This window comes from Podarcis melisellensis (assembly GCF_964234715.1).
Source record: "Podarcis melisellensis genome assembly, chromosome: 9".
Taxonomy (NCBI): Eukaryota; Metazoa; Chordata; class Lepidosauria; order Squamata; family Lacertidae; genus Podarcis; species Podarcis melisellensis.
The window spans coordinates 76,805,839-76,823,829 of NC_138541.1; the positions used below are offsets into that span (position 1 = coordinate 76,805,839).

The window sequence follows — 17,991 nt, forward strand, 5'->3', positions numbered from 1 at the left end:
CAGCCCTATGGAGAGTGAATTGCAACAATCCAGTCCATAAGTTACTGTGTACTGTGACCATATCATCTCTGTCCAAAAGGGCCTCAGCTAGATATAGGCACTCCTAGTCAAAACCACCTGAGCCTACAGTGATAGTGTTGGACCTTGGAGTAAACCCAAGGCCCAGTGCAGGGTACAATCAAGAGAGCCGCAGTCAGTTCTGACTTCCTGCACAATGCAGGCCTGCACAAGTGTGTTTTTCCACATTCACACTTGACTATCTTTGGTGCACAGCTAAAAATGTAAACTGTGATGTGGCCCTTCATGATTTGCTCAGAAGGAACGTGCCAAAAGCTCCTCAACTCCAAAATTTCAGCCTTGCCTAGTCCATCTGTCCTTCATTCAATGAATATTTCTGTCAGTTTGCCCACTCTGTAACTCACCAAAGCTAGCATTATTCATGGAAGCTTGTGATTGCTGCTGCTGCTGTTGCTGTTGTTGTTGTTGCTGCTGCTGCTGCTGCTGTGAATGGGAGTGCGGGTGGTGGTGCTGATGCTGGTGATATCCTCCATGCTGCATTGAAGAGGGGTGAATGGACATCACAGGTGGGGGGCCATAGCTGTCACCTCCTTGCTGCTTGCCACCCTGGGATGGACAGCCTTCTGAGGTTGGAGTGTGGAGGGGGGGTGCAGCTCCCACCGAGGAGGGCACCTGCTGCTGGTGGTACATATAGTAATTGTGGTTGGAGGGCTGCATGTCACCCAGGAGGGAAGAGAAATCTGAAGGGAGGATTAAGAGGAAAGTATTAAAATGGGTGGCGGGCCCTTTTTAGCCTGGAGGGCCACATTCACCTGTGCCCAGCCCTCCAGGGGCCACTATGGCCACTCACTCTCTTATCAGGTACATGCACTTATGCATACACACACAAGACACACACAAGCATATTATGGCCCTCCTTCTGATGACTGGCAGAGGGGGCAGTGAACACCTCTATCTGGGAACTGGGCTCTGCCCACCCCACGTTTTTTAATCCCTATCTCACCATTTTGCTGCGGCTGCCAACATTGGCAAGGTCTTGGACAGCCAGAAAAAACTGTGTGTGCATGGGAGGGGCAAATCACGACCCTGAACTGAGGTTAACCACCCCTGCATTAAAATACACAAAGGTAGCAGAAACATCAGTTCTATACCTTTCCTAGAAATGAGGCAAGTACCCCAAATATTATAAAACAAGCCATTAGCACTTCAGTGACCACATTTCTAGCAATGTTCACTAAACAGCAGCTTAGGTCCAGAATTTTTAACCCCTTTTCTACGCGAATAACACAAAAGACAAGATTAGCTTCATGAGATGCTGCCCCCCAGTGGCTGTAACTGATTAATAGAATGCAAAGTACTCTGGAGTAGGCCTGGGCGATATACAGTATTGATCTATCGCCCAGGACCGTTATGAGGGGCAGACCGTGATGATGGCTTCACTCAGTGGTATATTGTGGGTGACACTGCTGCTTCCAGAGACCCTCTGCTACCAGCACCCAGCACGCCAAGGGAACAACAAGCTGCAGTGGGGCTGCTCGCCCGCCCCGCCCCCCACACCAGCGAAGGCAGAGGGAGTCCTGCAAACGGAGTCCTGTCAGGCTCCGTCACAGGGCTCACTCTGTCTTGGGGAGTCATGGGGCTCGCTCAGCTGGAGCCTTCCTGCCCCCCAGCTGAGCAGCAGGCTGGGGCCAGCTGCCACTGGCCCTAGGGTAAAAGTGTCTCAGCTCCCGCGGTGACAGCTGTGGCAGATTCACCCAGTGCCTCGCAGGCTGGGGCAACTGCAGCTAGTTTCAGCATCGCCAAACCACAATGTTTGGCTGGTGATACACCACAATGTGGATCGCCCAACCCTACTCTGGAGTTGGGAAACAAGTACCATATTTCACCAAATGACCATCGCACCCTGCTTTTTCAGTCCAAAAACAAGGTTACCTTTCATTGCATGGTATAATTCTGTTTGTCCTGCCACTTAAACAGAGCAGCAATGTATTCACCAGTGGGATATGGATACACATTTTTCTCTTGCACATTGTGCATTGCAAGCCACAAGCTTAGCATTCTCAGTGCACATGTCAGTATACTATACTGCATTTCCATAGGTGCAAGTGAAGTGTGCAGACGGGCATAGCTGCCTTGAGTGAGGCACATGATATGATAAGACCTGCATCTTCCTGCGATAGCTTAGTGATAATAAAATTTAGTAATAATAAGATTATTGCTTCACATAATGGTTGCACCCCACTTTGGGGCAAAAAAAGGCATAAAATCTGTGGCAATTATACGGGGAATTATGGTAATCTTTCTCTGCAACCTATTTCTAGCTATTGATCTTTCCCCTTTCCCTACAGCATAGGCATGTCCCTAACCCAAGAGGTCAGCTAAAACACTCAATCCATTATTGAGCATATAGTTCTGTAGCAATTTTTAATTTAGTATGCATTCTACAAAAAAGGAGGTTTCATTGAAAAAGGGACATAGGATTTCTCTAGAGCAGGCCAACTTCTTCAGTTGAGAAGGGCTCTTAAAGTGTAGGGGCCTCATTCTAGCCTCAACATCAGGAAGAACTTTCTGACAGTAGGAGCTGTTCAGCAGTGAAAAAGACTCCCTTGGGAGGTGGTGGACTCTCCTTCCTTGGAAGTTTTTAAGCAGAGTTTGGCTGGCCATCTGTCATGGATGCTTTAGCTGAGATTCCTGCATTGAAGGGGTTGGACTAGATGACTCCCAAGGGTCTCTTTTTTAAGTCTACAATTCTATGATTCTAAGATGATTATCTGGGGTGCAGACACCTCTCTCTCCCCCACCCACCGATCATATCTGGCACTGTTACTCACCATGCTGGGATGAGGAGGATTTCTCAAGCATGGATTTATAGAGATTTCGGAAGGACCAGCTCAGGTCCTGGAAGTTGATCTCAGAATAGGAGAATTTCAAGTCGTTGCTGTTACTGTAATGTGGAGGTGGCACATCTGGACCTTCACGGCTCTGACCGCCAGCCACTGTTGCTGCCACATCCACAGGCCCTGTGCTCTGCTGAAGATAAACAGGTGTATTAAATAGAATTCTAGCCTTTTGAAACCAGGGATTGTATATGTACAATTCCCCCATTTTCAGAGCTATTAGCTCTGGCCCACATCCAAGGCATGCCACTGTGCCGCAGCTCATTTCATCCATGTCCTATTTTGCTTTTCAATAGCCTTCTCCCATTGTCTTCCTCCCTCCTCCCAGCTCCCTCTCAGCAGTCACCTTTTTCTGCTGCTTCTCCCTCTTCTTACCCTCGACTCACCTGACTGTAATTGCCAATAGGCGGTGTGCTTTGCAAGGATAGCTGCTGAGTGGATTCGGGGGACAGTGATGATTCTGCCCCAACAGAAACAGGCCCCCGGGGGCTCTTGCTTGCCTCTTGCTCTGGGGAATCCTGGGACAGCTGGACAGATGGGAAATATGCGCATAAGAAACACATGGGCCGAGAAGTAAAACTGCAGAGAAACAACTCACTCTAGAGTTGACAGAAAATTGATAGGACTAGATAGGGGCAAGTATGGCAGTCAAGGAGAGCGTCACCTGCCACGCAATGTGCTAGAGCAGGAGGGAAATTAAAACTCCATGTCTAGTGGTTGAACAACGGACTTACATGCGGTGAGCCAATTTAAGATCACCAGCCAAGACATAACTACAGTGGCGCCTCGCAAGACGAAAAGAATCCGTTCATCTAGCGGTTTTTTCATCTTGCGAAGCAAGCCCATTGACAGCTTAGTGGATTAGCGCTACAGCGGTCTAGCGGCTTCTAGCGATCAGCTGTTAAGCGGCTTATCAGCGGATCAGCTGTTAAGCGGCTTAGCGGCTTAGGAAAAGGGGGGGAAAGCGGGGAAAAAACCGCGGGGACTCGCAAGATTTTTTCAACTTGCGAAGCAACCCCATAGGGAAATTCGTTTTGCGAAGCGCCTCCAAAACGGAAAACCCTTTCGTCTAGCGGGTTTTCCGTCTTGCGAGGCGTTCGTCTTGCGGGGCACCACTGTATTGAACGAACCTCAGAAACCTCATGTGAAATAAACACATGAACTTTCCAATTAAGTACATTTTATGTGATTAGCTATAAGTTTTAATTGATTAATTAACTGATCTATCAATTAAATCTGCATACGGGTTAAAACAGTGTTTCTACAGCACAAAGCACTTTCTTTGTTCTGTGTGTTGTGGCACTCGTCACGGTCCTCCATGCCCCAGTAGAGGTTTAGTCGTGCTGGCCAGATGACCCAGAAAGCTGTCTGCAGGCAAACACCACTCCCTCAAACTGAAAAGTGAGATGAGCGCCACACCCCACAGTCGTCTTTGAATGGACTTAACTGTCCAGCGTTCTTGGACAGGCATCATCCTAGAAGAGGCATCCCCCACACCCACTGAACGCAAAAAAAGATGGAATGCTTCTTTTAAGCACTTGTACTAAAAATAATATTTATAAAAAAATAAATTGCTGTACAATTAATTGCAGCATCTTTTTGGGTGATTAAAAGTTTTTTAATTAACTAATTTAACCCTTTAATTTAATGTATTACTGCGTATTTACTCTAGAGCCAGTCTCACTCTGTTTAGTGGGGTTTACTCCAAGGCATGTGTGCACAAGAATGCAAGCAAAACATTGCAGCCCTACTGAATGATTTAATAAATCTATGCTGTTTTTGGAGCAATATAGCTAATACAGTTATTAATCATTAGGTTAGTAATTTAAAAGAACAAAATTAAAGTCATTTAAATTAAGCACGTGTGTATAATTTATTATGTATTTTGCTATTTAAATAATAATAATTCTGATTCTGCTAATAATGGAGCAGGCTGAGGAAGAAAGGGCAAAGGGGGTGAGGCGCTCAAGCCTTTCCCTCCTTTGGCTGCTGCAAATCTTATGCAATTCTTCTCTATTTCCAAATCTCAGCAGACATTGCTCATGCACTGACAAACATTGCTTCAAGCCCATAAAGGCTACAAACTTGCTTTTAAAAAAACATGAAAGTGAAGGCTCGCAGAAGCCTGAGTTTTATGACCAATGCATTACTTCTGAGCCATGTAGGATCATGCCCTTTGGAAAAAGTGGATCTCTTAATCATCTCACAAATGCTTTGGATTTTGAGGGTAGGAATGGGGAGCCCCACTCACATCGTCATCTGGTGGGTGACGCCTCTTCCGGGAAATATCAGGACAGGTATCTATGGTCCAGTAAGAACCCTGCAAAGAGTAAGATATGCTGGTGAAAGGAGTATAAAACCAACCCTTGATATCAGCGATAGCAACAGCAGCAGTGCAACCCATAATACCAAAGAGCATGCAGGTTGCCACAGCTTATCAATTACTCTTGCAGCACAAGACAGGTCCTTTCTTTACATTGCAACATCATTGCAACATCATCCTTGATACTTTTTTGTGATGTCTCAATCTCAATACTCCTTCAGTCTCCAATAAACTCTTGGGAAGAACAGGTTGGACAAGAACAGCAATTCTGATGTAAAAGTATGAAAAAGAAGGACCAGGGCAGAAATCCAGTAAAATCTAAAAAAAGGTGATGTTTTGCTCCTGTTGCAGCATAGTTCTGGGGTCATGCGCACACATGTTACAGTCTGGGATACAAAGGCCCACTGCTTTCTCTTAGCTTTCCCAAATGTGCACACACCGAAGAAGTCAGAGCTATTTCATCCACAGTAGAGTTTATTACTTATTACTATTACTGAGAGATACAGAAGAACAAAACCTGAATGTTCTTTCCTTGCTTCTTCAGCAGAGCAGCAAATACCTATGCCCTACTTTTACACAAACCTTTGCTCTAGCCTGGAGTAGGAGCAGCAGAATTTTCAACTTGCCTGCATATTTTATGTCCTCACTTAATCTGTTCATTCACATTAGTCCAATTTCTGCCAAGAGCAGGAGTGGGGGTTTAGAAGTCAATGCAACATTGGTTTAAAAAACACCTCCCCACCACGATGGTCAAATGTCTAGCTTGATCCCTCTCACCTTTCCAGGGTCGTCCCGAGGGCGAGGCACTTTCCGAAAGCATTTGTTCAGAGACAGATTGTGACGAATGGAGTTCTAGGGAGGAAAAAAATGACACAGCTAACAGGCAGGCTGCTCACCCATGCCCTTATCACCTCCCTAGCGCAAATGCTGCTGCTTTCCCCTCAGCCAGAGTTCCCAGGCACAGCTATGGTGGTGGTTGTTGTTTTGCCACATCGAGAGGGGGGAGCAGGAGATGGAGTACTGGGTGGGAAGGGAAGGATGTGGCAGGCAAGAACAGTGAGGGCTAAGCAGCCTCTTTCCACCTACCACACCTGCCCTGGAAGTCATCCCACCTGTGGTATTTTGGAGAAGCAGCAGCCAAGCTTCCAACCCCAAAGAGCAGTTCCAATCTCCCCACCAGGATGCAGATTTGCATCTCTTACCTACACAATGGGAAATCCAGAACCGAGAAAAGGCAAGGTCTTCTCTTAGAACCAATGTTCTACTCCAGGGATGGGGAACCGTAGGCCCAGAAGATGGAGGCACATGTGACTGAAGAAACCCTTAGATTTTGTGTTCCTAGAAAGTAGCCTGCTGTGCATTTCTCTGCCCAATTCTTCCTCTGGCCCTGCACATCCCTGGCAAGTGGCCTCTAGAAGGTCCCCCATGAAGGAACTGAGTAAAGTGCAGAAGGTTCCCCCACCACAGCTCCTCAGACAAAGGTTACAGCACAGACTGCCTCACCGAACCCCGAAAAGCTAAATTTCTCCTTTACTCTGCAGGAAGAATTAAGGCTGCATGAAACACATGTGACTAATCTGCAGCACATAGTGGTAGTTATGGCGTGTACCTCCACCTACCTCTAGCATGGTGAAATGCCATGGACTGCATATTTGCTATGGCCAATCGCAGGCTCTGATTTAGCCTGTGGCACAAGCCCCAACCAAGAAGGCTGGCTACCACTGGCACAGAAGAGAGCCTCTGACTCGAAATAGGAATCTGTAGCTCATATTCCAGATTATTATTACCCTCTTTATCTGCACTGAACTAGAAACTATATTTATATATGTACTTATTGCTGATGTTTTTACTGTTGACTGCTTCAGGATGTTTCATGGGAAGAAATTAATAAATGAAATCAATGTTATCTATTTTAAAGATACAGAATGGACTTCAAGCGTATAGAAGAGGCATGGAGAAGCTGAAGACTGAAACACTCATATGGGAAAGTTTCACCTCCCCTCTGGTCAAAATTTAGAATGTAAGTGCCTTGAGGCGGAGATTTGTTTTTGTGTTACATTGAGTCTGTAAAACACCACGCACATTCATGGCGTGATCATACAATATAACATTAAATGGGAATGGATTTTCATAGGAGCAGAAGCTGGAACTTCTGCTCCCATGAATGAACTTCTGAGAATGCCCAAGTCTACTTACCTTCCACCCAATGCCAGCATTCTTATAGTAGGGAAAGTTGTCACAAATCCAGCGATAGATCTCACTGAGGGTCATCTTCTTGGCCGGGGATGAATTGATAGCGTAAGTGATCAGAGTGGCATAGCTGTAGCGCGGCTTCCCATCCTGGTGGACTGCAGCATCATCTTTGCTCAAGGTGGCATTGGGGTCAGTGGGGGAGCCAGGAGAGCACTTCCGACCGGCCCCTGGGGGACCTGACTGGGAGGCACCCCCTAATTTCTCAATAGTGGCTCGCAGAGTGAGCTGTGGGAGCCAATCAATGGAAGTGAGGCTGCTTTCCAGATCAGAGGCCATGATGCTGGAGGCAAAAGTGTCTACTGTGGAGAAAGAAAGAGATACAGATAGATGGGGCTCTTGAAATATGATCACATTATATGTTTTTACTCTCCTACAAGGAAAAAAACCTCAGTATGGCCAAACAAAAGCTGCATCACCAATAGCTCAGTTTCCAAAGCCACAGACATTACTGCATTTGCTTAGTTACGTGTAAGAACTACTGTATATAGGTCAGGAACAAAGATGACAACTTTCTGAGCCAGACTTAAGAGAAGTTAGAACAGGCTTGTATAAAAGTCACTCTTTTCCTTACCTATGGAGAGTAAGTTCCTCTCCAGGCAAGAAGAAAGGGAAGTGCTAAAGAAGTTGAACCACAAATTATTGCAACATGCAGGTGAGCACAGGTAAGCTCAAAGAAGTTTGTGTGGGTTAGTTACAATGCATCATAGTCACTTGCCCATATTTGGACATTTAAATTGTATTTCTCAGTGATGTTCTGGATACAGGCGGCAACCATTTTACATGGGGGTTCCGTTCCTAGCCCCCACGTGCATCAGTGCAGAACACATAAGCCCCCACCCCACCCCATTAAACCACTGCCCCCATTCCACCCTCTTTTGGGTCCAAAAGGACCCATGCGTCAACTGGACATGCAAAATGGTCACTGCCTGTAAGTATTGTTTTGTTCTGATGCATATCATGACTGCTTTGTTTTACAATTAAAAAGAAGGGGGGAAATACTCCCACCACTCTTATTACAGAGCTTCTGACATGAGAGGAGTGAAATATGCCTTGAAAGGTTAAGCCACCATGTGCACAAGTCCCATGAAATGAGCAGCAGCTACACAAGAGCATTGCCTGCTAGATTCTACCTCATGAGCTGCATCTGTCTGGCTCTCGTTAAAATCTACTGCTTGAGGCAGGGATAGCACTCGCCCAAAGATTCTGAGATCAACTCTGCAACCTGTGCTATTACCCAGCTAATTTGGGGGAAGGGCACCTCGATGAACGAAAAGGGATAGCTCTGTAACAACACTTCTCTCCAGTACAGAACTTTCATATACATTTAAAAGACTGGCAGCTAACAAGCTCAGCTAACAGATTAATTAATAAGCAGACAAGTAGTGGCTGAATGACCACCTGGAGGGGAAGGTTTAGTTCCCCTTGCAGGTTATTTCTCTTGTGAGCAGTCCAGCTGAGGCAAGGAAACACCCATCAGCAAATGAACGTAACAATTAGTTGTTTCTTTTTTTTAAAAAAACCAGGTATTTTAGGATGACAGGGAGCAGTTGCCCCAATCCAAACATGTATGCACTCAATGTATTCTACACCACTACTTTCACAACACAAAATGAGCCTATCTGGTCTTGGAGGACTTACACAAGTGTTCAACAGTACTTGTTCCATTACGCTCTCAAACGTGTATGCATCTGCTAGCTTAGACCCGCTTGTCACACTCATAACATTTAACGGTATTTCACATATGTTTTATCAGTCTTTACAACAACCTTAGAATGGTGGGCTGGTGCTACTGCCTCTGTATATATAGTATATATAGTGAAAACACTGGTCAATTTGACAGTACAGTGGTACCTTGGGTTAAGAACTTAATTCATTCTGGAGGTCCGTTCTTAACCTGAAGCACCACTTTAGCTAATGGTGCCTCCCACTGCCGCTGCACGATTTCTGTTCTCATCCTTAAGCAAATTTCTTAACCCAAGGTACTATTTCTGGGTTAGCGGAGTCTGTAACCTGAAGCGTCTGTAACCCAAGGTACCACTGTACAATGATGTATGAATACCACTGGGCAATCATTATGTATACCCCTTGAGCCATATCAGCAGTGAAGTAAGTTACTATAGAATTAAAAGGTTTATGATGATTTACCAAATCATAATTTCAATGGTGCCAAGTTCTAAAATGGTCTAGTGGGGCTCAAGTAATAGTGCCACTGTATTCTGCTCTGGTCAGACCTCACCTGGAGTACTGTGTCCAGTTCAGGGCACCACAGTTCAAGAAGGACACTGACAAACTGGAACGTGTCCAGAGGAGGGCAACCAAAATGGTCAAAGGCCTGGAAACGATGCCCTATGAGGAACGGCTAAGAGAGCTGGGCATGTTTAGCCTGGAGATGAGGAGGTTAAGGGGTGATATGATAGCCATGTTCAAATATATAAAAGGATGTCACATAGAGGAGGGAGAAAGGTTGTTTTCTGCTGCTCCAGAGAAGCGGACATGGAGCAATGGATCCAAACTACAAGAAAGAAGATTCCACCTAAACATTAAGAAGAACTTCCTGACAGTAAGAGCTGTTCGATAGTGGAATTTGCTGCCAAGGAGTGTGGTGGAGTCTCCTTCTTTGGAGGTCTTTAAGCAGAGGCTTGACAACCATATGTCAGGAGTGCTCTGATGGTGTTTCCTGCTTGGCAGGGGGTTGGACTCGATGGCCCTTGTGGTCTCTTCCAACTCTATGATTCTAAGTCCATCACCCCTAATTCCCCTGTCAGAGGCAAATGCCAATTTTAAAACATATTCAGGTTAATATCAATCCAAGCCTATTGATATCAGCAATGCTATCTCATTAAGCTAAATATGATCTCTTTCCAACAAATTATTGTAATAATACTAATTCCCCAAAAAAGAGCCAAGGACATTCTTGATTCTTCCAGGATCTAGAAGCAGTTTTAGCTTTCAATGTTAGAGTATTCCTCCTCTAAGTCAGAGAAGCTGTTTCGGAAGGACTGAAAGTGAAGAGCAGAGAAAGCAATTGATAGCCCTTGCAACCAAAGAAAGAGGTAACCCTTAACCCACAAATGAGATTACATACGTATGACAAGATTTGAGGGGAATCTTTTGCCCTCTACCACATTCTGTGGTTTTTCTACATTTACATGGATTTTAGTATATATACAACCCTGTTCCCAAGGCAATTTGTGTGGCTCAGAAAGGCAATGGGGGGAAAAAATAAATATGCCGCTACCTTTCAGCATGAAACAACTAACATATTTCAATGTAAGTGACTAACATGTGTGACCTTAGGGTGAAAACTGAATCCAGCCCCTAGTCTCAGATTCCCTGCACTGTGAATTCCACTGATTGGTAGAAGGTGGTATTCTGCTTGTCCTGCTCTTCTGCTAAATTCTTTCATCCTTGCCTCATCCTGCCATGGCAAGCCATGCCTCTGAATTCACACAACAGGGTTTGAGAAGCTTTTCACATGCAGTGATGAAAGCATTAAGGTTATAAGCAGGACAGCCAGCCAGGTGCAAAACAGTAGCTGGGGTGGCAGAGCCCATTCAAAATGATGGCTTTGAGGGGAGTAAATTACCTACTCCACCCGACAGGCCACACACTTGGATGACCTGAACGAAGTACAAACTATACCTGAGTTACTATAGACCAGGGATTTTCAAATTCTAATGTGTGGGGAATGAAAAACTTGTGTTGTTGCTATAGTTAAAAAATTGGGAGTCAGAAATCCTTGCTCATCTACTGCAAATCATCCAGCCATCATTCAAGAAGCCATTGATATATCCTGATCTACCTCCTGCCCACCCCAACTCTGAAGCATTTTTATAAAAACCATTGATCAAGAAGCAAGCAGTGTAGCAGTTCCAAGTACCAGATAGCTTTATCTTTTTAAAGAAAAAAATTCTTCTCGTGTTCATGAAAAATTGGGTATAAGACTGAACGTTACCTTGAAACACATTGTTCCAGGTGGATGTTAAAAACAAGACTCATCTCTCAACAAGACGCATCAAGTTACACTTGCTTTTTATTGTTATAACCTGCCCTGGGACCTTATGGTGAAAGGTGGGTAAGCAATCTAATAAATCAATCAAACAAGCCCTTACAAAATGTTATATTTTTTAAATGAGTCAATTAACCAAATATCTGTGTAACAACAGTTTGGCAGCTCTACACATTTTACCCACTATCTTTAACTTAATCCCAAATCTTATTTCTTAACTGCATTTTCTAATAGTTATTGGGTCATACAGTAGCTTGTCATCTCTTCAATTTTTACAAATATATATACATACTAAAAATATAATATTTGACAAGGAAAATAACGATGGCGTCTAAACAAGGTGAATTTAAAAGCGAGAAGGGGAGAACACATGGGATAAAGGACAAGCATCATATCTCACAAGTAGTGAAGACTTTTAAAATTGGAAACGTATGGATATATGGTTAGGAAGGGGGTTGTCCTACCAGTGCTATTTATGAAGTGGAAAGAGGAAATAACATTTTTCTTGTCCTTTCCCATTATCCAGAAACCTTGCTGCATGCACTATAGTGGAATCAGTTGCTCAGGTTCAGGGCTGGAAGGCAACCAGCCACAAACCTGAGCCCTTTCCAGAATAGGCGGGGAAATTTTTTTAAGAGTGGGAAAGAAAAAAAAAATTCTCTCTTTTCCTATTCCGTTCCTGAAAACTCCCCTCCTTCTGAAAGTTCTAACAGCACTACAAGGCTGGCTGGCTGGCTGGCTGGCAGCTTGAACTGCAGCACAGTTGGAGGCTGAGAATAGACTGAAACATTGTTTCCTATTTTTTACCCTTTTTCCCCTCCAATATTGGGCACTTCCACACTTATCAGTGAGGAAATGAAATGGAATTACCCAAAATCATGGTAGTACAGTGGTACCTCGGGTTACATACGCTTCAGATTACATACGCTTCAGGTTACAGACTCCGCTAACCCAGAAATATTGCTTCTGGTTAAGAACTTTGCTTCAGGATGAGAACAGAAATTGTGCTCCGGCAGCACGGTGGCAGCAGGAGGTCCCATTAGCTAAAGTGGTGCTTCAGGTTAAGAACAGTTTCAGGTTAAGAACAGACCTCTGGAACGAATTAAGTGCTTAACCCGAGGTACCACTGTACTTGCTACATAAGGGGGATTTCCTAGGTAAATTAAGAGAAAACTATTTGTAAAATGTACCAACATCCTGTGAACTTCTAGGAAACGGAGTGCAAGTCTTTTTCTTTTCTTTTTTTAAATGGTACAAGAGTGCTTGAGCAGGCCAATTGCATCTAACAGTGAGAATACTATAGGTGGGGATTTGGGTCAGGGTGGGGGAGAGATAAAGTTCAAACTCTCTTTTTACAAACACTGATCTCACTGGAAAAAGACTAGAAAAAACACCACATAAATATCTGGACAACAACTGAGGAAAAGAACTGGTCTCCGGGTGGGAATGCCTTAAAATGCATTTGGCTGGGCAATAACCGTTTTCATCACTGGTGTTCTACTGCCTGTGAACACACACATCAGTCACATGCAACTAGGCAAAGACCACTGTAGTTGCTTCATCCATGAAGATGCTGATGCCAAAGAGAATTTTAGCTCTACTTGTGTCAAGACTTCATGGAGACAGCATCCTGGTACCACGGAAAGACATACCTCTTCCAACAGAAAGGTAAAACAAGGGGGTTCCAGGCCACTTTCCAGTGGCTTTCCAAATTTCCTTTCCTTTATGCGCAGGATGCTGAAGCAACTGGATGTCCACAACACAGAATAAAAATAAACATCATTTGATTTTTAAATAGTCATCCATAAAGTATTTCAGGTTGTTTTACAAGTCATACTAAGAATAAACCCTTGAATAAAGGTTTTGAGGCCTGGCAAGTAGGCAGGGACAAAGAGTCTCATATCCTTATTTTGCATCTAAAGTCATTTACTCTTATTCTAGATGAAAAACACTCTCACATACATATTAGCAACTAATAAATGCACTTCAGCCACAAGTAGACTGGAAAAAAGAACAACCCTGTTTAACCACCCTCACTGTGAGGACAACACATGTTTAAATGAAGTTATGGGTAACTAATCTGTTCTAAAGGATCATGCGTATGCTCCATCCTAGGATTCTAGTACATACTCTTAGTGTTCTAGAACTACTAATTTTAGACTGAGAATATGGAATCAGAAATGCAAGATCTTTCAGATATGGTCAAAAGACACACTGGTACTAATCTCAGATTAACAACACCAAATTAAAGAATGCAATTTGAATTTATATTATATAGCTGTATATACAGATAAGACCAAGAAAAAGGTCTTAAAAGTTTGCAAGTTGTAGCTGCCTTCCCACAGTAAGCATAAGATTGTATGGGGTGGGCAGAAGCAGCAATGCCTGTACTCTCTTTTTGTGTTATGCCAAACCCTTGTGGCAGTCATGAGGTGACTGGCACAGTCAACAGTAAAATAAGAACATGTAAGACAATTCTCAAAAAACTTTTTTGGACAATATCAGATTCCAACATGAATTTGAAGTCAGTGGTGTCAGTGGCAGCATAGTTAGCTGGCAGGCTACATTCTGAAATGCAGATTGAGGTGTTCACTGATTTTTCAGCTTGGCCCTTCAAGATACAGGCCTCCCCGCACTTGTGTGTGATCAACTTGTGTGCAACCGTGTACTGTATATGCTTGCTGCCGGGAAATAAATAAATAATTCGCTTCTAACCTGAAATGGCAGGAGAGAGCTGGAAAGTCTTTGTGGCTCATAAGGAGGCCCTTCCCTGAGCCTGAAGTGGACATCAGTAAGCCTAAAGTCCAGAAAAAAGACCTGTGAGGGCTCCAAAATGGCACATGGGAACCATTTTGGAACCAGCTCAACAGCTGTTGGGTAGGAAGCTATATGTACTGCAGCAGACTCCCTGCAAAATGTAACCTCCGCCTAAGTTGGGAGCTGCTTGCAATTAGTTACTGCCTAGGAAACAATATACAGGCAGTGACCATTTTAGGCACGTCCGATATGTGCATAACCGCACACACATGCATCACACCAAACCCAGGAGTGACCCAAAATGTCACAAAAAGGGAGGGATGCAGGCTTTTTCATTCAGTGTTCTGATTACAGTGGTGCCTCGCAAGACGAAATTAATTCGTTCCGCACGTTCTTTCGTCTTGCGAGTTTTTCGTCTTGCGAAGCACGGTTTCCCATAGGAATGAATTGCAAATTAATTAATGCGTTCCTATGGAAACCGCCTTCAGACCAGCTCCGGGGACAGTCTGTCCCCCGACCTCTTCTGAAGGCTGGGGGGGGCGGACAAGGGCTTTTCTTCCCACCCCCAGCATTTTAAAAAAACCCCGGGACAGCAGAGGACTTCTCCGCTGGCCCGAGGTTTTTTAAAATGCTGGCGGGCGGCAGCGAAGGCAGCCCCGGGGCGATTTAAGACAGTCCTGGGGCGATTTAAAAGCCCCCGGGAAGGCAGGCAGGGGGAGCAAAGACTTTTGCCCCCCGCCCGCCTTCGGAAGAGGTCCTGGACCTCCGCTGTCCCTGCGTTTTTTAGAATGCTGGCGGGCGGCAGCAAAGGCTTCGCTGCCGCCCACCAGCATTTTAAGATCGCCCCGGACAGCCTCCGCTGTCCCGGGGTTTTTTAGAATCCTGGCGGGCGGCAGCGGAGGCTGTCCGGGGCGATTTAAAAGCCCCCGGGAAGGCAGGCAGGGGGAGCAAAGACTTTTGCCCCCCGCCCACCTTCGGAAGAGGTCCTGGACCTCTTCCGAAGGCGGGCGGGGGGCAAAAGTCTTTGTCCCCCCTGCCTGCCTTCCCAGGGGCTTTTAAATCGCCCCGGGACTGTCTCGGGGCGATTTAAAAGCCTCTGGACGGCTTTTGAAGGCAGGCGGGGGGGAGCAAAGACCTCTTCTGAAGGCCGGCGGGGGGCAAAAGTCTTTGCTCCCCCCGCCTGCCTTCAAAAGCCGTCCGGGATAGCGGGAAGCGCTTCCCTGCTATCCCGGACCGCTTTTAAAATGCTGGCGGTGGGGAGCAAAACCTTTCGCCCCCGCCGGCCTTCCTGGACCTCTTCTGAAGTCCGGAGGGGGGGGGGGAAAGGCTTTGCTCCCCACCGCCAGCATTTAAAAGAGGTCCCCGGATATTTCCCTACGGGCTTTCGTCTTGCGAAGCAAGCCCATAGGGAAAATCGTCTAGCGAAGCGACGCAAAAACCGAAAAACCCTTTCGTCTTGCGGGTTTTTCGTCTTGCAAGGCATTAGTCTTGCGGGGCACCACTGTATATGCAATTTCACACAAGCATGCAATGACCCAGAACACAACCCCTGGCCTGTATACTTTTAATATTGGGTTGATTAGTGCTGAGCTTTGCCCAACCCTAATTCCGCACTAACTCATCTCTGTTTTTCAACACCCTTCCTTTAAAACCAGCTAATATTGCCCTTCTTTTCTAAACCCTCAGAAGATACCCCATATCCCCAAGAAAACACCAAACATCAGAGAGATTAGTGGTCATGCCTGCCATACATTTCTATTTTGGTATAAAAGATGTTCTATGGCACCTTAGAAACAAACAGATTCATTGAAGCACAAGTCTATGTTATCAGACACTGTCCTGTGTTTACTCTGATGGACTAGACTAGAATGTTTCCTACTATGGAATTTGTCCCAGTTTCTGTTCAGATTAAATGAACTATTTTGCCCCCTTATAACTGATTAGGATTAAAGTACTTTGTTATGGGGTTGTGAGATTAGCTATGCTGCACCTTTCCAAGACTAGCCAAAATGTTTTTGCACTCAATTCTGAACTGGGCATCTGCAACCACTGCAGGGCTAAAAGTAAAACAGACTCAAAAATAAAGACCACTAGAGCCTCAAGTGTCAGTTAGCACAGGCTAAAGAAGTCTTCCACATCTTCATTCTCTGGCTGGCTGGGGCTGATGAGAGTTGTAGTTCAAACTATCTAAAGGAAAGCAGGCTGGGGAAGGCTGCCCTAGAAGATGATACAAAAAAGTAAACATTTTTGGGAGAAGTGGATAGTAGGAAGGAGAATTAGTTATTGAAATCAAAAGACTATTCTCAAATACAACAGTGTTATGAATGCCACAAGCAGACACAAAGAAAAAAACCTTGACAAAGGGAAAGAGCTGGGAGAAGCACAACAATGTAGGAAGAAATGAGAACATTAATGATGAAGGTGAGCAATTTCAAGACCCAAAAGATTCAGGTAAGGATTTTGAACTTGATGCAATAAACATAAAAAACCCACTAAATGGAAGGGGGAGCTGACATTTGAACCGAGACACTATAGCAGCAGATGAAGATAAAAGTCTCCTCCTCAATGTGTCATGGGAGTAAAAAGAAGAAAACTACTACGTGCAGTTCAGTCTGGGAAAACCCCAGCAAATCTACAATTATCTATGCCTATTGTACAGTATTTGCAGTTTGTAAAATTCTGGATGCCCCATGGGGAATGAACTATAAAATATTCAGAAAGAAAGCTTTAGTCATTGAGCTACTAAAATGAGTGATAGAGCATATACCATGGATTTTTGCACAAACATTTTGCAACTTTATCACAAATTATTTCTGGCTTGCATCTGAAGAGTGTGGCCAAACTAGATGCTACACACAGGTGTATGTAACCTCGCCCCTACATTTTTTAAAGTAAAAACACACACCCTAAAAGTAGTGAAATGGTGATCCTGGGGAGCTGCTTAACTCTAGCCCCACCAGCTGTTTTTTCACTCAAAATATAAATACCCTCCCAAGCTACTTTTCCACTTGTAATGTGACGTGCTGTTTTTGTTTTGTTTTTTGAGGGGGGAATAATGTTTGAGTGGGAAAATGACCTGAGGTAAAGGGTTAAATGGCCCCTACTCCAAGTTCCTCAAATTATACTTTCAGCTTTGTAAAGATACATTTGGTTGGCTTTCAGTTTTTAAGTTGCAAAAAAATTATATGAAACATAATAAATGTGATATCTGATTTCAGAGTACTATGGTTGCAAAAACAACCATCAGGGCCAAACTGCAGAAATCAGTGTTTGAAATTCTCCAGGTGCCAGGTGCATTTTGCTACTGGCATGGGTCCAATTGCAACTATGTGGAGATATCTGGGTGCCAGGTTGTCAACCACAGTTTAGAAACCTCTGTCTTAGTCCATAGTTTCCACTGTGTATGTTTCTTCTTCTTGCATACTGGGACAAGTGAATTGTTATAAGAGCAAGGTACAGTCAAGCAACGTAGTTGAGATCACAGAATTGTAGTGTTGGAAGTAACCCCGAGGGGCATCTAGCCCAACCCCTTGGCGAATAGACATTCCATTGTGGCAACCGAAACCTAGATTTAAGGTGCCATTTGGTGCCTAGCTTATGTATCTGAGTATCTAACACTGGAAGAAATACCACGGTCGCTAATTTCTGTTAGTAAACACTCATAAACGGTTGATATTTATGAGCATTTACTCTGAAATCTAAAAGGACAGTTTAACCATAACAAGGGGATGAAT

General features: G+C 44.5%; 2 protein-coding genes across 3 annotated transcripts in view; one reads left to right on the plus strand and one right to left on the minus strand.

Annotated features, from left to right (window-relative positions):
• The window catches only part of LOC309377954 (solute carrier family 2, facilitated glucose transporter member 3-like), a 230,922-nt gene that overhangs the window by 113,650 nt on the left and 99,281 nt on the right, over positions 1-17,991 (plus strand). The gene's annotated exons all lie outside the window — the stretch shown is intronic.
• FOXJ2 (forkhead box J2) overlaps positions 1-17,991 on the minus strand; it is a 32,260-nt gene that overhangs the window by 7,398 nt on the left and 6,871 nt on the right. The window contains exons 2-7 of one of the 2 annotated variants that reach the window (XM_081925660.1): positions 7,435-7,790; positions 6,016-6,090; positions 5,167-5,235; positions 3,302-3,442; positions 2,850-3,045; positions 423-758 (exon numbers count right to left, since the gene is read on the minus strand). In XM_081925660.1, coding sequence (XP_081781786.1) covers positions 423-758; positions 2,850-3,045; positions 3,302-3,442; positions 5,167-5,235; positions 6,016-6,090; positions 7,435-7,767 — 1,150 coding nt within the window. In that variant the 5' untranslated portion in view covers positions 7,768-7,790. Of the gene's footprint in view, positions 1-422; positions 759-2,849; positions 3,049-3,301; positions 3,443-5,166; positions 5,236-6,015; positions 6,091-7,434; positions 7,791-17,991 lie in introns of both variants that reach the window. The other variant, XM_081925659.1, reaches the window with a different exon arrangement.